The 23491-nt window shown below is 51.5% G+C and overlaps 7 protein-coding genes across 7 annotated transcripts; 4 read left to right on the forward strand and 3 right to left on the reverse strand.

Annotated features, from left to right (window-relative positions):
* Positions 1-1697: 1697 nt before the first annotated feature.
* Positions 1698-4705, forward strand: BO79DRAFT_212902 (mRNA-binding protein PUF3; the record flags this gene model as incomplete). The annotated part of the gene is made up of 5 exons (XM_025683188.1): positions 1698-1923; positions 1984-3284; positions 3340-3618; positions 3668-4223; positions 4275-4705. The coding sequence occupies 5 exons, from the start codon at positions 1698-1700 to the stop codon at positions 4703-4705; spliced, it is 2793 nt and encodes a 930-aa protein (XP_025545527.1).
* A 798-nt stretch (positions 4706-5503) lies between these two features.
* cwc21 (U2-type spliceosomal complex subunit CWC21) lies at positions 5504-6454 on the forward strand. The gene has a single exon (XM_025681951.1). It carries the CDS (start codon positions 5629-5631, stop codon positions 6271-6273), a length of 645 nt encoding a protein of 214 aa, XP_025545528.1. The 5' UTR covers positions 5504-5628; the 3' UTR covers positions 6274-6454.
* A 4049-nt stretch (positions 6455-10503) lies between these two features.
* On the forward strand, positions 10504-11025 carry BO79DRAFT_133768 (proteasome assembly chaperone 3; the record flags this gene model as incomplete). Its single annotated transcript, XM_025678004.1, has 2 exons — positions 10504-10677; positions 10729-11025. 2 exons carry the CDS (start codon positions 10504-10506, stop codon positions 11023-11025), a joined length of 471 nt encoding a protein of 156 aa, XP_025545529.1.
* Positions 11026-11052: 27 nt separating this feature from the next.
* BO79DRAFT_261945 (uncharacterized protein) lies at positions 11053-11910 on the reverse strand (the record flags this gene model as incomplete). Its single annotated transcript, XM_025686540.1, has 1 exon — positions 11053-11910. A coding segment is annotated over one exon (831 nt), but the record flags the coding sequence as incomplete, so codon positions are not given.
* On the reverse strand, positions 11872-12268 carry BO79DRAFT_4782 (uncharacterized protein). Its single transcript, XM_025689308.1, has one exon. The coding sequence runs from the start codon at positions 12226-12228 to the stop codon at positions 11962-11964; it is 267 nt and encodes an 88-aa protein (XP_025545531.1). The 5' UTR covers positions 12229-12268; the 3' UTR covers positions 11872-11961.
* Positions 12269-12800: 532 nt separating this feature from the next.
* BO79DRAFT_185491 (uncharacterized protein) lies at positions 12801-15397 on the forward strand (the record flags this gene model as incomplete). Its single annotated transcript, XM_025680401.1, has 8 exons — positions 12801-13616; positions 13688-13879; positions 13934-14106; positions 14156-14267; positions 14319-14379; positions 14454-14737; positions 14817-14917; positions 15013-15397. The coding sequence occupies 8 exons, from the start codon at positions 12801-12803 to the stop codon at positions 15329-15331; spliced, it is 2058 nt and encodes a 685-aa protein (XP_025545532.1). The 3' UTR covers positions 15332-15397.
* A 243-nt stretch (positions 15398-15640) lies between these two features.
* On the reverse strand, positions 15641-20623 carry atrF (ABC drug exporter AtrF; the record flags this gene model as incomplete). The annotated part of the gene is made up of 3 exons (XM_025679153.1): positions 15641-16448; positions 16503-16886; positions 16937-20623. The coding sequence occupies 3 exons, from the start codon at positions 20621-20623 to the stop codon at positions 15918-15920; spliced, it is 4602 nt and encodes a 1533-aa protein (XP_025545533.1). The 3' UTR covers positions 15641-15917.
* Between the last annotated feature and the right edge of the window lie 2868 nt (positions 20624-23491).

Consider the following 23491-nt stretch of genomic DNA (forward strand, 5'->3'; position numbering starts at 1 on the left):
TCATCGCCGGTAAGATTACCGATGGGCGCCAAAAGAATCGGTCGTTTGCCGCAAGACACGCAGCATCTTTTTTCCAGCTTGACCTGCCCAGCTTATCTATCATCTCCAATCCTCATCCTCGAATCAATCCTGCGCCCTGCCAGAAAAGAGGTCCGTTGGTGATTTCTTTTTTCCCTTCTCACTGTCCTTGAAGCCTGCAGGTTTTCCCCCTGTTCCTTCATCTGGATTTTCTCTCGCCTTTTTCTTTTTTCTTTTCTTCTTTCCCTCATCATCTCCTCTTTTTTTTTTACCACCCCTCTCCTCATCTCTCCCTTCCCTTGTCATTCTTCTCGCAAATCTGGGGGACCTTTTGGGGTGCTTCTTTTTTTGTGCTACCAATCTTGGTCTTTTCTCTCACATTGACCAGACTAGACCCTTTTTTTTTTTTCTTTCCCGTTTTCCTTAATTTGATTAAATAACCTTTTTTCCCCCATTTCCTGCTTTATTTCGACCGTCACTCTCAACAAACCTTTTTTAACTTTTTCCTCTTTTATATTTTTTATATTTTTCCTTTTTTAACCTCCTCATTTCATCATTTGATCGTTTTCTTCCCTCTCGCTCTGTCATCATATTATCTCTACTCTTCGGTCATTTATTGTCGTTATTCCCTCCCTCCCCTCCACCTTTCCAAACTTTCGCCATCCAGCGCCCAGTGGTGGAGGCCGAACCGAACCTGCGACAAAAGGATAAAAGGCCTGACTGATCTGCTCGGAACCACTTCGGGTGTCATGCTTGCGCTTGTCTGTGTCACAGCTGGATTATATTAATGCTGGGCCTTGTCTCTCGTCCACATTCCCATCCTTCGACCCTCCACTAATCACGTCTTTTTTTGCGCAACAAGCACATTCTCCGCCCATACCAACTGCACCCTCTCTCTAACCCTTTGTCCCTCCCCCCTTGCCGCTGCGATTCGCCCGAGCTCCTAACGTCTCTGTCTGATTAAACGAAAAACTCCCCCCGTGTCGGCCATCCCTCCCTTTGCCTTCAAAGGGCACATGAGGGCGATCTGCAAGATTCGAACTTCCTGGAGCATGCACGGAGCATAGTAACGTCGCAATACTTACTGCCGATTTCGATCTACGGCTACTTGCTGGGCCGTGGGTGGACAAAGCAAACTGCTTTTTATCAAGCTCTTGTCACCTTGCGTTGTTGACGGCCTCCCTCCCTCCTTCCTCCGCCTAGCATTTCTCGCCTGCCACGCTACTTCTCCCTTTCGTGCCCCCCCTTCGATCCCTGTATAATTTGTACAGCGCCTGACCGCGTCTATTCTGGACCCGATCCAAATCCTATTCTTCGGCAACGTCTTCGCTGCCGCCCTATCTCTCCTCCATCCCTTTCTTCTGGTGTCCTGATTCTTCGCTCCTTTGTAAGTTTACACCTCATCGAACAGTTCGCAACTGGCTACAGTTGCTTTGATCTCCAGTCTGATCGGATGGCTGACTCGTGCAGTTCGGTATTCACCAGTCACCTCGTGCCTCGATCCACCCATTACGGGTCGTATAATTATCCGTATCACTTCGGCCTCATTGTCATCTAGTGTATCAGGAACGATAGTGCAGGGATAACGACTTCATACAAGACCCTTACAGTCGGCTACGAACGACTATTCATACGGTGAACATTTACGGTGTGGTTCCTATCTACGGGGAGGATTCATAATGGCTTCCAACCAGAATTCAGTTCATAATGTACGTGGTGTCCGGACAAGCGGCAAGTGGACTGGCTCGTTGACTGCTACACAGGTTCGTTCAAGCCGGTCGGGGAATATGACTTCATCGGGATTTAATGGTGAGAGGACGCGAGGAGCTCCCTCGAGTATGGGGACAGGCTTCGGTGGTGGAAACGGAAACTGGAATGGCAGTATATGGGCAAGCGGTTTGGATGGTACGCAGCTCTTTGGACAGTTGTCTACTTGGGATATTGCCGCTGACATGGACCTTATAGACCAGCACACTGTGGAGAATGCTTTCGAGGGCAAGGCTGGGTCAAGTTCTTTGCTCTCGTCTTCCGAATCCGATGGATGGAATAGCCGTCCCAACCTCCCATGGACTACGATCAACACATCGGCGGCCACCTTGTCGCGAGCTCCGAATAGCGGCATGACTACATCTCCCGTACAAACACGCGCCAATGAGCGCAGCGCGGCTGGTATTCCTGATAGTACCGATTCTTCTTCGTATTTTGCCCTGCCCAAGTCGGGGATTGGATCAAGTGGCGGTGCTGGGCATAAAGCTTACCTGAGCACCGGGTCGGACGGCATCTCGCCGTCAGGCGAGGGCATGAGCCTTGGCAATTTCGGAATGAGAAACGCTGATGGCAGGCGGCAGGTGAACACTTCTGCCTTTGGCGGTAGCCCTGTGGGATCTGGGTTTCCGATCAAGGCAGGGTTCACAAGCCCACTAGACAATCAAAGATCAGATGATGTGACCACGTCGATGGGCATGTCAACCCTGCAGTCTGCTCTACCCGATTACATGACGCAGCACATGGGCCGCAACTCATATTCCCATACTGCGCATAACTCGGCTTCCTTCGCACCACAACGACCATCTCACTCCACCTACCCGTCATTCCACTCCGAGAGCCAGGGCTACGAGGGACGGTCTGGTAGTGGCTCCGTCGATCTTGGCTCTGGTTTTAACAAGCTGCAGCTGAACGAGGGCAACTTGTCGGGACATCCGGGCCTTAATCGTCCAGCCTACTTACCTCACAAATCGTATGATGCCAGTCTGACGCGTATGAAATATCAGAACGGTGGTGACGAGAGCGAGTACCAACTTCCGCCCGGTTATGGTAACGAAGGTGTGCCGACAGAGCTACCATTGGGATACCAGCCGAGTAGATCTCGTGTTCAGGACACAAACCCGATATCTCCCACTGAGTATCGCATTGACAGCCCCTTCTATGCCCAGGATAATGGCGCACACTTTCGGACCGGTTCCGCAGGTCAAGTGACGGGGAATGCAGCTGCCCTGCTGGAGCAGAAGCTACGAGCCGAGCAGGAGCTTTCGCAGCAGGCAGTCAATCCACTGCACAGGGTCCAAATTCCTCCAGCTTATGATCTTGCGGGTTACCAAGCACAGAGACTCAACGCCCTTTCGTTTTACCATCCTGTCGCCCAGATTGGCGCAGCAGCCCTTGTCTCTCGGGGTCATCGTGACCATGATCCTTCACAAGTGGTCAGGAGTCCAGTGCTAGAGGAGTTCAGGGCTCAAAACAAGGGGAACAAGCGCTACGAGCTGAAGGTGAGTAATGGTCAGGTCGGGTCTCGGGAAAAGTATGTTGCTAATTTCGAGTCAGGATATCTATGGGCACATCGTGGAATTCAGTGGCGACCAGCACGGGTCGCGCTTCATTCAACAGAAGCTAGAGACGGCCAACAGCGATGAGAAGGAACAGGTGTTCCGCGAGATCCAGTCCAACAGCTTGCAGTTGATGACGGATGTGTTCGGCAACTACGTTGTTCAGAAGCTCTTTGAACACGGAAACCAGACCCAGAAGAAGATTTTGGCAAACCAGATGAAGGGACACATCCTGTCCCTGTCTACCCAAATGTACGGGTGCCGCGTGGTGCAAAAGGTAAGTGTCTTCTGCTCGGCTCCCAATACGGAATACTTATCTGCGACAGGCATTGGAACACATCCTCACCGATCAGCAAGCATCAATGGTCAAAGAACTGGAGACCCAAGTGATTCGCTGTGTTCGGGACCAGAACGGCAATCATGTCATCCAGAAGGCCATCGAGAGAGTCCCGTCTCAATACGTCCAGTTTATCATAAATGCCTTCAAGGGCCAAGTTGACCGACTGGCTACACACCCATATGGGTGCCGTGTCATTCAGCGCATGCTGGAGCACTGCGAGGAAGCGGACCGGGAGTCTATCTTGGGTGAACTGCATGCCTGCACGTCAAAGTTGATCACGGATCAGTTTGGCAACTATGTCATCCAGCATGTCATCGAGAATGGTGAAGATAAAGACCGGTCTCGCATGATCACAGTGGTGATGTCGCAACTCTTGACTTACTCCAAGCACAAGTTCGCCAGCAATGTGGTCGAGAAGAGCATTGAATACGGCGAGGAGTCTCAACGTCGGCAGATGATTAGCACGCTGACGAGTGTCAACGAGCGCGGCGACAGCCCCTTGATCAGCCTCATGCGTGATCAGTACGGCAACTATGTGATCCGTAAGTTGCATTCCAAGCCGCCCATGTTATGACTACTAACTTCCGTTATAGAAAAGATCCTTGGACAGCTGGAGGACACGTCCGAAGAGAAGTACAGTCTGGCCGTACGCATCCAGCCGATGCTTGATCAATTGAAGAAGTTCAGTTATGGCAAGCAGATCGTGGCGATTGAAAAGCTGATTGGGGGGGTCATGCCACCCGCCGGCGCTCCCCTGGCCCACGCAGCCACATCGACGACGCCTCCCAACTCGCACAAGTCCTCCCCCCAGCCTTCCAAAAGGGCTGTGAATGGTGTCGAGAACTGCCGTGCTCCTGTGGTTGGCGCCGCTCCCCCGACCCCGCCTCCCACCGATACGCAGAGCAATGCTGATGGTTCCTCGGAATCTAAGCATACGGCGAAAAGCACGGTGACGCCCTTGGCGGAATGCGAGTCGGCCAACCCGGTCACCAGCGACTCTGTCGAAGTCACTGGCAGCACCTAGGCCTGTTACGTTCCGAACGTTATTCTTACTTCTTATGAAATATATCTTTATAACTGGTCACGCACATTCTCCCAACTTGCTTCTAATACTTGGGGATATACATATTATGGGCGTGAAAGAGGCTTAGAAGCGCGGAGCTTCATTACCTTCATGCCCAGCTTCATGGCTTTATGGCGCTACAACGAGGGTGACGGCGGAAACTGATGTCTTTTTTCTATTCTTACATTGCTTTCAATTTTCGCCTCCAGCCCTCCTTTCACTTCTTGATACTTTTTTTTCTACCCCTCTACCCATTTAATTGCTTGTCGATGTATTCCCCTTCTTCTGTTACTCTGAAGTTCGACGTCATGAAAATGAGGACACGCCTCCATAGCTTATCAATGTTTTCTGTTTCTCTTTGTCCACACACACACGAGGGGCCGGCGTCTTTATTGGTGAATAACGGGTTCATGGGACATCGCGCTTGATTTTCCTCGATGGGTTACAAAACGGGACCTTGGACATGGACATATGGGAGACCTGGAAATAGGGAGAATATAAGGGATGCCTAGAGTATGTAGAGGCCTTGTTGTCTCGGTATACAGACGATCAAAATGAAAAGCATTGCCGTTGCTGATTCAACTATCGCATTCAAGTAGCTATTGTAGAGGAACTGCAGCAATTTGACGTAAGTAACCAACCAACTTTGTTCTCCCTCCGCTCCCACCTTATCACTCCCTTATCATCACGTGACACTAAGCTCCCTCCATCGTCGCATGACTCGCCGATGCAGACCTTCGCCTCTCCAGCAGCCATAATATCTACCATCCTCAACCACCATACACCCAACTTCCACACCCATAAATCAACCCTCACCCACCCGCCACTAAACACCACATCTCAAGAACCAGACAAAAACAGGAGCAAGAAAACATATAAACAAAATGTCCTCCAACGTCGGCCTCTCCACCCCCCGAGGCAGCGGCACCTCCGGCTACGTGCAACGCAACTTCGCATTCATGAAGCCCCGCAACGCCGGGTACGGCGCGCCCTACCCACCCATCAGCGGCGCGAACTCCTCGGACCACCCGTTAGACAAGCCCTTCAAGCAGCGCCAACCCGACAAGCAGATCCTGGAACATGATCGGCGGCGCGCAATCGAAGTGAAAGTTATGGAGGAGAGGGAGAGATTGGAGGAGGAGAATGAGAGGATTGAGGAGGAGATGGGCCAGAAATCTAAGAAGAAGAAGGGATCTAAGAAGGAGGAGGGTGAGGTGAAAAAGGAGGAGGGTGAGGAAGATGAGGATGAGGGTGATGAAGAGAAGGTGTTGACGGAGGAGGAGATTGATGAGAGGTGTGAGGCGTTGAGGAAGCGGTTGGTTAGGGAGATGGAGGAGGAGAGGGAACGTGGAGATGGAAAGGATGGGAATGGTGGTGGTGGTGCAGGGAGACGCGGTCGTAGGGCGTGGGATTTGCCGCCTAAGGAGAGACGGCAGTTTAAGAGTTATCAGGTGCATGAGTTGGCGGAGGCGAAGATTGAGGAGAGTGAGAGGTTGAGGAGGGCGTTGGGGATTAAGGAGGAGAAATAGGTTGTTCTTATTGATTTGGGACATGGGGTGGGTTTTATGATTTCCAGTTGTTCTTCTTTTTGTTGTTTTATTATGGTGTTAGTGGTTGGCATATGGGTGCCGGTCTACTTTTATTATTGTTATGGCTAACGCAGATTCATCCTATGTATAGGGATAAGCAGCTGGTTATTGCATCATCACTTTTGTAATTGTAAGCGTCTGGTATATGTATATACATTATGCGACAAATTTTTCTATCACCCATCCCTCCTTCGCATCCTTTCTCTGGATGACCTTCTTGGCTGGTAGCGGCCACCGTGCTCCGCCGGCCTCACCTACCAGAGATGGGATCACCCAGCATGATCGCCGTTGAGGAATACCCTCGATCAACTCCGTCTTGCCAATCGGCTTGCCGTACTCGATCAATGGCGTTCCGTGTGCCAGCGCGGACAGCTGTAGTCCGCTGGGCGTAGCGAGGGGATACATCCGGATCTTAGGGGTCTGGTCTGCAGATACAATGGAGGGCGACGATTGCTGGAGATGCGAGTAGACAATGTATTGGGGCATCTCCTTAGCGGAGAGCTGCGCAATGACAGACGACGGGTGCACATAGACAACCTTTTCGTCCAGCTCCAAGCCCGGTCCGTCACGAGACCTCATCAGCGTGAAGTAGGGAACATCGATGGCTCGCTTGGGGGTACGGTGCATCTCAGGCGGGACGGGCGCAAGGTCCGCGCGGAGAGCAACATTGTCGATGAACCCGGCCGTGATGATCTGCTTGATGGCCTTGACCTGCTTCTCGGTCGGTTCGGGCAAGCGTGCCTGATAGGCCTGGACCAAGCCCGGGTTGTTGCTGCGCACGATGTCCGTCAGCTGGCGGCGGAGCTGCGTGGCTTCCTTGAAGGCCTTTGCGCGCAAGAACATCTTGTCGCAGAATGCATCGCCGTCGGAGGCGTATCCGTAGGCGCAAATTGCCGATAGGTACTTCAGTGCGTCGGATGTGTCATCGTGCTTGCTGAAAAGACGGTGTACCCGAGCGTAGTCCTTGTGGCGCTGCTCCCGGGCGGTGTCTTCGAGACGGTCCGCGTTCGTGTATACACCGTTGCGCTCGCTGTCGTCCTTCGCTGGTGTAGGATCGATCTGGTTCTCGGGAACAAACAGATCGCCGACTGCGAGGGCGGAAACAAGTGCGATGACGTACGGCATGCAGCCGTGCTGGTGGCCGACGTACAGCATCTTGCCGAACCGGGGAGACAGAGGGTATGTCGATAGGCGGTTACCTATTTGCGTGATCTGGCCTTCGGATGTGAGTGCGCCCAGGTTCTTGAGGAGTTTTTCAGCCTTGGCTAGACCCTCGCGGCTGGGAGGTGTAGGGAATGGGAAGTTGATGACATTGTGGAGTCCCATGCTCTTCATCTGAAGTACGACACCCTCAATTGGCGTCCGCAGAATCTCCGGGTCAGTGTATTCGGCGAACTCGTTCTCGTAGATTGCGGAAGAGTACAGACGGTAGCAATGACCAGGTCCAGTTCTACCAGCACGTCCAGCTCGCTGGTTGGCACTGGCCTTGCTGATCCATTCAATCTGGAATTTCTGGACACCTGTTGCGAGATCGTACTGCTTCTCCTTGGCTCTACCACAGTCAAACACGTACTTTATACCTGGGATTGTAAGACTTGTCTCAGCCACGTTGGTGGCTAAGACAATGAGTCGGGAGCCTTCCGGCGGGGGTTCGAAAACCCTAAGTTGCTCCTTGGTAGGAAGCTGAGAGTACAATGGGAGCACGTGAACTCGCGTCGTCGAGCTCATGGCCTCTTCACCCAGATCAAACTCGTCCTCATCTTCCTCGGGTTCATCCAGTCCAGTGATTTCGTAATCACTCTCGTCATCTTCCTGGTTACCAGCAAGTGACAGATCGGTACCGCCGATCTCGAAATCTTCCGCCTCCAGTGGTGCATCATTGGCAGAGATCTGGACCCTGGCTTGAGTGGCTTCGCCGCGCTGGGTGGGTTTGAAGGCCTGCTTCAAACGCTTGGACAGCTGACGGATTTCGTTCTGTCCGGTCATGAACACAAGCATCCCGCCCGGAGGCAGCTTGCGGTGACCTCTCGACACCTTGCGGAATGCCTCTTCGATATAATCGCGATTGGTACGTCGGGAGAAGTGGATGGTGACAGGGTACTGGCGACCTTGTGCCTGGACCAAAGGTGGCGGTCCTTGACGGAAGAGGTTCGGGTTTTGTGTAAAATCGGAGATGCGCAGGGTGGCAGACATGACCACGAGCTTCAGAGGCTTGACGGACGGGTCTTCCTCCTGCATAGCCTTCCGCAAGTCGACAATGCGGCTGACCATTCCAATGAGAATATCGGTGTTGACGCTCCGTTCGTGGGCTTCATCAATCACAATGACCGAATACTTGCTAAGGGAGAAGTCTTCGGCAATTTCGCGGATGAGGATACCATCGGTCATGAACTTGATTGCGGTCTTGCTGGATGCCGTACTCTCAAATCGAATCTGGTAGGAGACTTGGTCGGAGAATTCGCCCAGCTCTTCGCCTACACGCTTCGCCATACTAACTGCTGCGACTCGGCGTGGTTGAGTTACTCCGATCATGCCTGGATTGGGGCTGTTGGGGTTGCCATAGCCCGCTTCGAAGAGGAATTGGGGAAGCTGGGTTGTCTTTCCGGAACCAGTAGCACCCCATATCACGATCGAGGAGTTATTGTAGATTGCTTCCATGATCTTCTGTTCCTCGCCAACAACCGGCAGTCCCAAGCGTGCATTTTGTATTTCCTCTGACCGGTTGACCTGGACACTAAAGGCTTTCCGGTTGGGATCCCCCGTGGTGACCTGAAGTTCCAAGGGCAATGGTTCCTCCTCGGCAACGGTGTTCCTGACTGGCTTCTTGCGTTCTGGAATGAACGCCTGCTCCTCGACGACTGGAACAGTGGTAGGCTTGAAACCGATGGCATCATTGATCTGCTGTCTGGCCCAAGATTTGAAGGCGGATTGTCGAGGTTGGCCCACTTTATGCTTCTCTTCCTCCTCGCCTTCTTCGTCGTCATCTTCCTCACTCTCTTCATCGTCTTCCTCGCTATCATCTTCATCTTCGTCCTCATCGCCCTCACCCTCACTGCCGCTTTCGTCACTTGAGCCATCGGACGATGTTCCCTCTGACTCTTCATCTTCGCCCTCTTCGGATTCCTCGTCTTCGTCTTGATCCTCATCTGAGCCAAATCCTTCCCACGGCACTTCCGGCATCGTGATGGTTATCTCTGGTTTCTTAGCAACCTGCTTTCGCTTCTTGAGAACCGGAAACCCATCCGGACCGAGCTCCAGAGGGCGCTTCAACCCGATACCGGTCGCTGGGTTCTCTGCGGGCTTTTGCGCGGGGGCTTCGGATTTAGATTCGTTAACAGTGGTCTTCGATTGGGGCAACGAATCGTCCGAATCGTCGTCCGAAAAGTCTAGGTCCTGATCCTGGCGCGAGTCGTGATCCGCGGTTCTAGATACGGCCGGTACTTCATCTTGTCGCTTGCGCTTTCCTAATTCCTTGGAGCTCTGGAGGGCCGAGGTATCAACCTTGGATTGCGCGAGCTTTTTAAGCAGCTCGAGATTCTCTTCTTTCTTCAGCTTGTTTTCCTGTCCAAAGTGTTAGATATAACGATAGAGGATGGCCAATATAGAGGCGCACGCACGATATACTTGTCCAAGCGCTTCTGCTTCTTGGAAGAAACCTGAGCGTGCTGTGCTCGCAATTCTTCCTTTAGCTTCTGCCGTTTAGCTTCCTTCTCATCCTTGGAGACGGGCGCAAGTTCGGCAACATTGGTGTCTACCGGAGCGGTTGTTGCCTCCCTCTGCTTGTGCTTTTGCTTTCGCTGGCGGGGGACAAACTTGGGCATGATCACTAGACTTGACCCTTTGTCTTAATTGCAAGACAAAGTTAACCAGGTCCCAGACTGAAAGTAAAAGTGAAGAGCGATAAGAGAGTGCCGTGAAAAAAATCAGGCGGCGGCCACATTCTGCCCGCAAAGCGGTGAGTATAGCCTCACCGCCTAGGATGTACTTCACGGCCAGTCACCCCTCTTCACTCTTCTCTCTCCTCTTCTTCTGCTTCGTCGCGTTTCCTTGTGTTTATCACAGTGTTATTGTTTTATTCTTATCTTTTTTTCCATCATCCTAAGAAGAGAACTTGTGCATCTTATTGCTTGTCAGGGTATCTCATAAACTTAAATCACATTAAAAACAACCATGGATAGTGAACCTTTTGACATCAACCAACTCCAGGATCTAAACCTGCCCTACCCCGCAGTCACGAAGCAGGTTGTGGGAGATGTCAAGGGTATCCAGACAAATGTCACCTTGATCAAATTCAGTGATAGGATTCTAATCACTATTTCACAGAAAGGCCGACTAGGACATTGGGTTAGTCAATGATCATGCCATGCTCTTCTCATCTCAACTAACCTACTTCAGCTGCACGTGCCACTTGAGAACAAAAACCCAGGAACAGAGGGCTTTCACACCATCTCCGAGCCTGCTGAGGACAGTCTTCTTCCTATTGGCAATCTGACTGCCACGTCACTCCTCGGTGGCCGGGCTCCTGGACATGAAGTAGTTGGTCAGCTTTATGCTCGTCAAATCGCCAGTGCCATTGTCACCAAGACGCCCAATGAGAAACGTATGCTCGTTTTGGGGCTTGGGCTTGAAACTGCCGACGCGGATAGAGATGTTTTCTTTGCCGTCATTGACCTCGTGCTGCAATGCATCTAATGAGCCAATAAGGTGGCCCAATGACATGATCAATTCTATGCCAGGAACTACCACTTACCGAACTATATCCTCAGCATCATCCCTACGTCGCATGAGCTGTACGCACGGGTCCTGCCTCGCGACTATTAGGTTGGTGAGACGTCTTCGCTCCATCCTAGTGAAGCCCACGAATATCAGTCTTCCAAGGACCGTGAAGGCCCCACTGAATAGAGCCTGGACCAAATCGTTCTCGTCAAACCCGGGGATTTTCCAATTTTCAGTGACAGCGACGGTCAGATCATGGACACGCAAGGGCCCCTCCATTCTCAAAGTGGTAATGAAGAGCGCAAAACCCCAGCGACGTCGAACTGCCGTCTCATGGTTCTTGTCGCCAAGTGAAAACACAAGCGATCCAAACGTTCTTTCTTTATCGCACTCAATGTCGAGACAGATGAATCCTCTACGCTTATAAATGCATCGATCCAGCTTCAAGGGGACACTTTTGAGATAATGCGCGGTAGAGCCTCCGTACTCCTTGAGGACAAGCCTGCTGTATGCAAGCGAATAGAAGAAGACCAGCAAGGTTTCATGGAAGATCTGATGAGAGGTCAGGAAGATAGCGAGGCCCGTTGTCGTCTGTGCGAATTCCTCCAGCTCCACGGCGCTCCAGTTGTGCGGGAATAGGCATTCCCATATTTTTAGTCTGACTTCCAGGGGGAGACGGTACAGGAGACACTTCGACATTGGCTGTGGGTCAAACCGAGCTACTCTCAGCATCCTAGTGATCTGTTCATTGGCTACCTCACGGTACTTCGGCTGCTTGTCATGTTCTTCGAAATCACTAACAGCCCCCGATTCTTTGTCGTACAAGGGCTTGACAAAACGAACTACTGGTCTTGCCGGCGTCCGATGTTAGCAGCGAACAAAGTCCGAGATCGAAAACAAGACGAGCACGACTTACCCACGATTTCTAGGGTCATGGCGGTTGTGCTCTTGCACTAGACTCTGATACAAGCCTTGGCTCTCAAGAGCTCCTGACGGAACCACTCCCGCCATGTCATCAGGTGAACGAAGATGCGCGGGAAGTTTGGAGATGTTGTTTGATTCTAGATCAAGCAGCAAACTCGAGGTCAAAGCTAGATGCAGATATTGGCAGAAGAGACCATCTGTGATAGCCGGGAACACCGTGGTCTGGAGTAGCTGTGCATGGCCAAAGGTTTGCATGTGTGTCTTGTTAGCCAAATGCAATCAAACATAAGTCGCTGGTAGTGAATGCTTACACCGTAGCCACATAGTTAATGCTCTGAGTTGTAGACCCAGTAAATTACAGCTCTAAATATATCCCCATTTTCTCTCAATATAAATATTTAGTGTCCTGCATCCCTCTGCCCTGTTGGTGCATTGGGGGTTCAACTGGTGCTCTCCAGCTCAGCCCGTCTCGGTCACGTGCCAGCTGCCAGGATCCCAGGGTGTGAAGTGCACCTGCACTTCCTCTCTCATAACAACCTCCTCCAGATCCATTCAACCTTCTTATTTCCTAACTGTTAAGACTTCTTGCTTAGTTCTCAAGTCATTTGTTTGATGAATACAGTGTTGCGCTTGTTTTGCTGCGCTGAAGCATCTCTAGCGTCGGCCTGATAAACAGACAACCTCCGGTACAAACTACCATCAGGCCTTTATTTATTCCGCTAGTTGTTACCGACTCATCCCCTCTTTACCCTCACTATCACTCTATCCTCTTTCTTGGATCTATCATCTCACTCATCGTATATTCTGGTATTAGAAAATCATTCAATATGGCTCCACATGAAGGGGAGCGTCAGTTTGAGACATTTGATCTAGACTCTGAACCCGATCAGCGTCGCAGCTCCGAGAGACAGGTTGTCGATCTCACAGCAGAGTCCGATTCAGATGACGTTGTACCCGTTTTTCCGAAGTCGCGGTCCGTAATCGGATCCGACACGGATGATGAGGCGGGTGATGATGATCAATATGATGACGATCTGAGGAGAGCTATCGCGCTCTCGTTGCAAGAAGCTCACGGTGGCTCGGGGAAATCCTCCAGTCCTCTGCAAATTAGCGACTCTGAGAAAGGGGAGACCCAGGGCACTGATTCTCCCTCAGTGAAAGAGGTCGAAGAGAAGACAAACGACCAACAACCTGCTAAGTCCATGGGTATCTTCGGTCTCGATCGAAAGCAAATGGAGCAAGAACGTCTCGCACGACTTGCTAAGAGAAAGGCTGAGGATACTAGCTCCATTGATCTGCGTGAGACCAAGCACTCGAAGATCGACTCAGCCCCAAAGCCTACTGTCCAACCCACTGTGGCCACTAAAGGTACGATTACGTCTGCATCACAGCCTACAAGCTCTAGGTCGATCCCATCTACTTCACCGTCGGTTCAATATCCAGAGGGTATTGTCAAAAAGACATGGGCCTTTGGATGTCCCCGGCAAGGGGACGATATCAAGATTGAAGAGGTCTTGCAGAAGTCTGATTTAGAGCTTGCCGTTTTGAGCTCGTTCATGTGGGAGATGGATTGGCTGTTTAGTAAATTCAACATTGAGAAAACCCGTTTCATGATGGTCATGCAAGCCGAGGATGAGGCTACAGTGAGTATTCTCCATTGTCTATTGCACCCTGGAATCGAGCCTTGTCTAGAACAAGCTAATCACCGGAGAAGAAACGCCAGTACGAATCAGAGACGGCTACCATGCGGAACTTGCGGTTATGCTTCCCACCAATGGGTGGGCAGGTCGTTTGCATGCACTCAAAGTTAATGCTGCTCTTCCACCCTGGATATCTTCGCCTCGTGGTACCGACAGCCAATCTAACCCCATTTGACTGGGGTGAGATGAACGGAGTCATGGAGAATGTAATAAGCACAAGAGCGTCTATCCCTGGAGAACCCCTGCTGACACACCTCTAGAGCGTCTTTCTCATTGACTTACCGAAAAAGAATGGCGCCGAGAAGCCAACGACCCATTTCTACGAAGATCTGGTTCATTTCCTCAAAGCCAGTACTCTTCATGAGAACATCATCGCTAAGCTTGATAGCTTTGACTTTAGCAAAACATCGAAATATGCCTTCGTTCACACCATGTATGTCCCCTTTTGCTACTAGCCGCATCGATATATCTAACCGTCCCAGCGGTGGCTCTCACACAGACATGGCGTGGAAACGAACAGGCTACTGCGGCCTAGGTCGCGCAGTGGAAAGTCTGAACCTTCGTACATCCGTACCACTGAACATCGACTTCATCGTAAGCATCTACCTTTTGCCACAACCATCTGCTACATGCTCACAAGTCAAGGCTTCCTCCGTTGGCGCTATAACAGACCAATTTCTCCGCTCCTTGTACCTCGCTTCACAAGGTAGACACATTCCCATATTCCTTGTCCCTGCCCATAGACCCGATAACTAACACCTAAATCTCTCTAACCCAAAGGCGACGACGGCCTTACCGAATTCACAATCCGCTACGCCAAAAACTTCCCAGTCCCTCGACGCGACGATCCCTCCAAACTCCTCAAGAAAGACACGGGCACCGAATGGAAGGACCGATTCCGTCTCTACTTCCCCTCCCAGAACACCATCGCAACATCAAAAGGTGGCCCCCGCTGCGCAGGCACCATCTGCTTCCAGTCAAGATGGTACAACGGCGAGAACTTCCCACGCCATATACTCCGAGACTGTGAAAGTCAAAGAAAGGGCCTGTTAATGCATAACAAGGTGCGTATCCCACCCTACCCCCTTCCTCTTCCCCTACAAATACGATATCTCTAACATCCCACCCCACACTCAACAACAGATCCTCTACATCCGCCCCGACGAACCCATCCCTCTCTCAGAAACAACCCAATGCCGCGCATGGGCTTACATCGGAAGTGCCAATCTATCCGAAAGTGCCTGGTACGTATTTCCTCATAAATACCACGTTCATACTCAAAATCTTCGATTTCACCCATCCCAACACCCCCTAACTCATGTACCTCTCTTCCAAACAGGGGCCGCCTCGTCCAAGACCGCTCAACCAAATCCCCCAAGCTGAACTGCCGAAACTGGGAATGCGGCGTAATAGTCCCTGTTATTGAAGACAAGACGGATACACCAGAAGTCAAGGATAAGATATCCGAAGATAAAGATAAAGGCAAAGGCAAAACCTCTGAATCATCTTCATCTTCTTCATTGTCAACCGATAATCATGACGACGGGACAAACCTCCCCGCTGTATTCGGGGATACTGTTCCGGTTCCGATGCGGGTGCCGGGGGCGAGGTATAGTGGGGGGAGGAAGCCGTGGTTTTTTGCGGAGAGTCAGAGTTGATGTTGGACCCTAGTTGTAGTTAAGAGGAAGGGGTATGGTCTGGATGTTATTCTTGATAGGGCTTAGGGATAAGGGGTTTGTGATGTATGGTGGGTAGATGTATGTGCAAGACATTTATCTCGGTTGATAGTAAGACATATCTGATCAAACTGATGATACAAAATCCCTACTATTACTATTCCTAGCCACAATAAAATATAGAATATATATATAGAATAATATGCATTATGTACCTATTATGGATCAAAATGTAACCCAAAAAAAGAAACAACATGAAGAAAAAGGCTTGACCAAAAAGCCAAGCCCGCCCGACAAACACACACGCTGATGCATCTCTATGTATCTTGCATGATAATATAAACCAAGAAGGAAAAAATGAAATCCGAACCAATATGCTTTTCTCTATCCTCCTGCTGCTTCATCTCGTGTCTCAGGCCACATAGGCCTGTATATATCTTTTTGATAGTGATTTGTATTTTATTTTGTTTTCTTTCCCATGTTTTATCACAGGAGGAGAGTCCCACACACCAGCATCCATCAAACAGACGAATACTATGGTCGTAAAAATGGCGGTAAAGCCTCATCTCTACGCCTTGGGCGATCTCACAAACAGCTTCTTAATGCTACCGAAGAGCATTCCCAGCGCAGCGAAGACGTAGCCAAGTCCAAAAGACCAGCCACGGACACGCACGCAGTAGATCATAAAGTAGACCAGGAACCAGTTAATGATCACATAGGCGAGGAAGATACCGAAGCAGCGCCACTTGTCGCCATCGTGCACATTGAGGGTGTGCATGTACTGGGAACCGTTGGCGTAGGGGCAGTACTGGCAATCCGAGGTGGCGTTGGGGTTGGAGAGGTAGCCGACGCCGGCACTCGAGACCCAGTCGCTGGCGTACTGAGAGCAGGTTTGGCCCGGGGGAGGGTTGAAGTGGGTGGTTTCCGAGGAGGCGCATTCAATGTCAACGGTGGGGAAGACGCTCGAGATGACACCGCGGAGCCACCAGGTGACAGGGTTGACGTAGTACATCCAGTACTTCCAGAACACGGGGTACGCAGAGTAAGGACGGACGACACCGTTGAACAGGCCGGTCATGACGAAGAAGAAGGGGAGGGTCTGGTGGATGTGTTAATTGTTTTCTTTAGATAACTCTGGAACGGAGTAACTTACGTTGGAAATAACGGTGAAGGACGGAGCAAAGGCACAGATCCATTGACCCCAGCTGGCTTGGAACAGGAAGAAAAGCACGGACATGAGGAAGACGTATCCGGCATTACTCGAGTCCGTAGGGAAACCGGCCGGGTAGTACCACAGCAGCCAGTAAATCAGTCCGGAGATAATAGCCATCGGGATTTCGCAGATGATGTTGGCCGTGCAGAATGCGATCCATCCGTAGATACGACTGGGGTACTCGCGAGCTTCCCAAAGTGCCCGATTGATGTAGAACTTGGGGACCAAACTGTTCAGGACGATAGGCGGGAGGAGAATAATCAAGAAGATCGAGAACATCCGGTCCTGCATGCTAGAGATGGTGTTTCCAAGCATCCAGAAGGTCTACATGGATTAGTAACTGTGCATGGAAGGGCTGAGCCAAGGGTACTTACAAAACCGTTGAAGATACCAATGATGACACTGACGAAAAGCTTTCCATAGTAGTAAGAGGGATCTCTCCAGTACTGCCTGAAAAGTCTCATCATAAGGAGGTAGGTTTGGGTCGTAACAGGAGCAGCGAATTCGTACGGCACGCCCTGCTCATCAAGCGGGATCTTGCTGCGCTCCTCTCTGATGGTCTTGATCTCGTCCAGGATCTTTTGGTTCTGCTCCGAGTTCCTCCATTCCTCGTTCCAGTCAAAGCTCTTGCCATCCTTCTTGGTCGCCTTAGCCGCCGTCTCAAGAATGAACTCGGCGACGTTCTTCGAAGGGGGGCAGACAACACCGCGGTCGGCGAAGTACTTGATCACGTCGCGTCCTTCATGACCGACCGGGCCGAAGTAGAAAGTGTTACCGCCAGGGTTCAGAGCCAAGATCATGTCGAACTGTTGAATCAGCATGGACGAAGGCTGGTGGATCGTACACACGATAGCCTGTCCGGCTTGAGAAAGCTTCTTCAAGAAACGCACGATGGAAAAGGCCGCTTGACTGTCCAGACCGCTAGTGGGCTCGTCGAGGAAAAGAAGAAGATTGGGCTTGGCAGCCAGCTCGACACCGATGGTGACGCGCTTCTTCTGCTCGACGTTGAGGGAGCCAATGATGGCATCCTGAATTTCCTCGAGTTCCAAAAGGTCAATGATCTGGTTAACGTAGGCAAGCTTTTCCTCATCCGGAGTGTTTCTGTCCTGACGGAGCAGCGCGGAAAATTCGAGAGCTTCGCGAATGGTAGCGGTATTGTCGTGGAGATCCATCTGCTCACAGAAGCCGGTGCCTCGCTGGAAGTCGGTGCCCAGAGGATGGCCATCAACAAGCATATCGCCAGTGACCACACCCATTTTCTGACGCTGAGCCAGAGTGTTCAGGAGCGTAGTCTTACCAGCTCCGGAAGCACCCATCAGGGCAATCATGAGTCCGGGTTTAGCATAGCCGTTGACACCATTGAGAAGCTTCCTTGTGCCATTGCCGTAGGGAACCGTATATTCAACGTTGGACCAGGTGAAGACGCGGTCGCTAGAGGAGATGCGGTTGAACGAGTCGCTATTGCTGTTGGACTGGGCCTGAACACCAGCGCCCTGGGTCTTCTCTTCGTCACTTCCCTTGCCGCTCTGTGCCGTGAGCTGCTTAGCACGCTTGGAACGCTTGAATACCAAGGCACCGCCGCCACCACCGACGAACGAGAGAAACTCGGCAGCAAAAACGGTCACCAGGATGTAGAGCACAGTGAAGGCAATGACGACACCGAAGTTACGCCACATGTGATGGCGGGTGAACTGGTAGGCGGTCTCGATGTAGTTGGAACCCGAAACCTGCGTCTGCCCGAGCTGAGATCCGGTGAGAGAGCATCCCTGGTACCTGGGATCCAAGTCAGAGCCCTGGGGGACCAACATCGATGAGGCGCAGTCCATGAGTCGACCAGCAAACTCGTTGGACAGAACGGCTTCGTAACTGTAAGACAACGGGTTGACGTAGAAGAGCCATCCGAACCAGATCGAACCATCGATGAGAGATTGCTTGGGGATGACATAGCCAACGAACAGGATCAACACGTTAAGCGCGATACCACTGAATCGGACAGCGTCGTCAATCGATGGCGAGAGTGCAGCGAACATGCGATACATGGACGTGATGCAAAACGTCGTCGTGTACACGAAGAGGAAGTAGATCCAGAACTTGGAAGCGGTCACGTCGAGTCCGGACATGAAGTAGACGATAATGGTGAAGGGAACGACCATGCAGAAGATGGCTGGGAAATCCACAACCACACGAGCAATGGAAACAGCTGACGGACGGTAGAAGGCGTAATCCTTGTGACGGGCAACAATGCCACGACCACTGACCGCCGGCATCAGTTCCGTCAACTGCAACCAACCCAGGAACAGAATCGAGAAGAACAGAGCACCACCACGAGAGAAGGCGCCGCTGGTATTCAACGATTCACCATAGAACAAGGACGAGACAATCAAACCGTTAGAAAGAATAATAAAGTACTTGGTGTAGAGCGAGGTCTTGTCACCCCAGAGCAGCCAGAACTCACGACGCACACAGGCGGCGACCTGGCGGACCAGAGAAACGGTGTACGGCGACTTCTTGGACACGGTCTTACTCTTCGACTCGGCGACCGACTTCTGGAAGCGACGGGTGCTCTCCTGGTTGGTGTCTTGAAGCTGCTTCTCATAGCCAGAAACATCGTCCAGGATACGCTGGTAGGCACTGCTTTGTCTGAACACGGACTCGAGCTCTTCCGCGGTCTTCGGAGTCGAAGCTTCCCGGCCGGGCTGGAATTGACGGGCGTTGGGATCGCACAGGGAAGTCAAGAAATCGGCCGTGGTCGACTGTTCGGGGCAGTGGAAACCAAGGTTCACAAAGTACTGTCTCGCCTCGTTGGCGGGACCTTGGTAGAGCATGCGTCCCTGGTCGATCACCAGCACCTTGTCCATGAGTTCGTAAATGCTCTCACCGGCCTGGTACAGGGTGACAAACGTGGTCCGCTTGCTGATGTCGGTCATGATGCGCAGGGACTTAGCGTAATCCAGGGCGGTACTGGCGTCGAGACCTCTGGTGGAGTTATCCCAGCAGACGACGGAGGATTTGGTGGCCAACGTCTCCGCGATACTGACACGCTTTCGCTCTCCACCGGACACACCGCGGACATACTCGTTACCGACCACGGTGTTCTTGGTGTGTGAGATGCCGAACATCTTCAACAAAGCATCGATGATGATCGGGATACTCTCCCTGTCGTGCTTCTTGGTCTTGTTAATGAGAGAAAACTTGAGGGTCTGCCAAACCGTGAGGTTGGGGAAGTGCTGGTCATCTTCCTGGTTGTAGTTGACCTCACCACGGAAGTGCTTGTGCTGCTCCTCCGCGGACATACCGCCGTAGCTGATCTCACCCTCGACGCCAGCGAAGGCTTCTCGGTCATTGGCGATGGTCTTCAGGAAGGTGGAGCAACCGGCACCAGGTCTTCCCAGCACCAGCATCATCTCACCTTCCCGCACAGCACCAGTGAACTCGTGAAGCAAGTCTCTCACGGGGGGCTTGCGACCAAAGCGGAGTTTGGGGGCGAACTTGCAGACAATGTTGTAGAGATCGGGTCCAAAGGTACCGATGACGGCGTCCGGAAGGGTACGAACAAAAGACGCACCCGTCTCGACACCCTTCACGGTGACGTCCTTGAACACCACACCCACCTTCTTAGCGGGTTCGCCTGCAGTCGTCCGGCGTTCGAGGTGGCCGCCCATCAAGAACTCGCTGAGGTCGAAACCGCCATAACCGCTGTCCGTGGTGCCGGACAAGTCGTCGTCGTCGTCTTCCATAGCCTTCTCCTCATCGCGCGCCTGGCTTGCGCGCGAGCGCAGTCGCTGAGCTTCTCGAGTAGCGGAACGGGTTTGGTGCAAACTGAGGCGGGTCAATTCCTTGCGCATTTCCTCAAAATCCTCCATGGCGCCGCGACGAGAGACAGGCTCCTCTTCCTGTTCTCCCCAACGGCCATCAGCGGATAGGTCGGTCTCGCTAGTCGACTGAGAGGTCACGGTTTGGTCGGAAGCGATAACGTGGGAGCTTTCTTGGGCGTAGGAATGCTCCTGGGTGATAGTCGGGACATTTTGCAATGCATCCGGCTGACGATGTTCGTCAGCCATGGTGGAAACTGTGGCGCCTGTCGTCAGGCAAATTCCGAGGGAGGGATCTGCAAGTCGGACGTAAGGTGGTGGTGATATCGTAGGCTACCAACCGAGTGGCGCAAAACAAAACGGGCGAGTCCAGGAAAATTCTTGAGGGTGTAAAACTCCGATCGAAGAAAGGAGAACGGGGAAAGGATAGGGATAATAAATAGATATTAATAGGTAATGCCACAAATACGGAAGGCAAGGGATGTTCAACGTTTAGCTGGAGTATGTATGGAAGATATGTACAGCCAAAGATAAAGACGATGATTAGTGCAGTTAGGGGGGTATGTAGAGGGTTGATGCGGCACGGAACTGGGGCGCTCCAGGAGCTCCAGCACACGCCTTGAGAGGAGTGGAGATTAGGGTGAGGGTGGAGGAGAAAAGAAAGAAAGACCGTAACCGACTCAAAGGGAAAAAGAAACAAGAGCCATCCACTGACACTAGGGAGGGGGGGGGGGAAAGATAATAAATAAGTCAGTGGAGGAGGGAAGGACGTTGCATCACGGGTATAAACGATATTGGCGGCGCCGGCGTTATCAGACGCTAACGCCGCGGGACCACTTTGGAGAAAAAAAATTATTCATGAGGGAAGAACTGGAGAAAGACAGGCAAGATTGGAGGCGGATTTGTCAGGATTGCAAACGAGCATTGACAATAGACTCGGCTTGTAGCCATGCCAAATGGACCCGAAACGGACCAGGGTCCATATCCGTGGCGGCGACGACAAGCAAACGGAATTAACCAAGCAATCAGAGAGCGCAGAGAGACGGAAGGACCAGGTAGCGGAACTGAATCGAAGGAGTGGATTTGCTGACAATTGGAACTGCAGCAAGAAGGCGATGGAAAGCTGGACTTTCCATCGGGTGAACTGCGGTGGGTCTTTTTTTTTCATCTTGTTCTTCTTTTTTACTCATGAGTCAAGATGAGGTCCACGGATGTCAGTTTCTAGAAATGTGATTGGTCACGGGAGCCATGGATTCAGGGGTCGGCTGGACCCGAATGGCTCTGGAAGCGGAAGGAGCGACGCGGATTCAGCGAGGAAATCATCTTCCTGGCGCACTTTCCTCGTTTTGACTTTGATGTTTGGGTTGTTTGTTTGGGCTGCTTGTCATCATTCTTAACGGTGGGTCGGAGATAAGCCTACTTTTTCTCTTACTTCCACTTACTTCCTGTCCGGCGTTAAGTTTTAAACATCTGAAATTTCGAAGCGGGGTCTCTTTTCGGTTAGTCCGAAACAACCTCGACTCGATTATTTCCTCTTCTGCTGCTGCTGCCCATCTCATATAATAAGACAATTAACTCACCATCTCGTAGATTATCCTCGTCATCATCCATCATCCATCATCATCCTTCTCTTGGCAGAGGAAGCTGACTCTTATTACATTATTAATCACAGTCACTACTAGTTAAGTACTAAGATTAATTGTGATCCATAACAAGGCTCTGTCTCTGACATGAGCTCATCTGGCTGGTTAATTAACTACTATAAGTAGTAATAGATATACGTAGATAGTTATCTGGACGCCTGATATGTACTTGTGAACTGGGACGCAGGGGAGCTTCCAGTAATTTCTACTAACGTGGGTACTATTTACTTTTTTCTGTGATACCAAACGGATATTATTACTATAATTATTGCTATCATTATTAATCAATCATTGAGGGTGACGATCTCTCACATTCTCACTCTTACACTCTCGGTTCTGAGCTCAATCGGCACTACTCCGGAACGGGGTCCCCGGCACTCTCGAGTCAGCCTGCCGACCACTTCCCTACCAAACCCAGTCAGCCAACGATTCAGTCAAGTGGGTTTGGCCACAGGCTCGGAACCGACTATGGAGTAAGCCTGCTGCTTGTTGCTGCTCTTGCTTCTTGCTGCTGCTGCTGCTGATTCCTGCAAGTCCAGCCACAATTTCCTGTTCAAAGTTGCACGATCGCTCTCTATTTTTTTTTTCCCCTTCCGCGTACTTTTTCCGGCCGTGGCCTCTGGTTGGTTCTCATCTTTCCATGAAACAACTTGAACCTTCTTGGGCAGGAGCTTGGACTCGATTAGCCACACCTGATTCACCCGGGACTGCCATGCCGACCGGGTGCGATCTGTCAGATCTGATGGGTGCCGGTTCTCGCCCTACTCGTGTCGTTTCCAATTGGGATTCCGAGGCCTTTTCGGATCGCCTTGTGCTCTTGATTTCCCCTTTTTTCCCTGTTTGCTCCATTTTCTCCCATCACACCGCTTGGGCCTCCATCTCCCACATTTTTTCCTCCAAGCAACAACCCAACCACCATTTGGGCCACTAGCTGACTCCTTAGGATTATTGCCTACAGGCAACAACCTCACTTATCTGACCAATAATGGCCGTCTCCCTGTTCACTACGGTACCTATCAATCTAGCCCTTCCCTGCACGGATCGCCTCCACTCCCAAGCTCAAGCTCCCCATCTGTCTCTTGCTGAGCTTCCAGTGGACTAAGCAATATACACCTTTTACCACTTTCCAGAGATCCCCCCTAGGCTGATATTCGAGACTGATATTTGAACATCCCCCACTATCACAACCTGTTTCCTAGGGTTGAGGGTGCTACTTTCAGGCATGCGCTCGGAAAACTGAGCATCACACGGCACTGCACTGCATCGCCTACACCGGAGAAACTCCAGACTGCGGGGTTTGGATGCAAAAGTCCACACGTAATTAGCGCCAGTCTTGGATCTGTGCATGTGCTCTTTAAGTGAAAACTTGAGTATAGCAGCGGCAATCTCGGACGGATCCATGCACACTTTGCGGTCAGCTCAGGCAGCTACGCAAAGCGCGGGGTGGCTCGTAATTTTTTGGTCTCTTGCTTCG

This window comes from Aspergillus costaricaensis, assembly GCF_003184835.1.
Source record: "Aspergillus costaricaensis CBS 115574 unplaced genomic scaffold BO79scaffold_1, whole genome shotgun sequence".
NCBI lineage: Eukaryota > Fungi > Ascomycota > Eurotiomycetes > Eurotiales > Aspergillaceae > Aspergillus > Aspergillus costaricensis.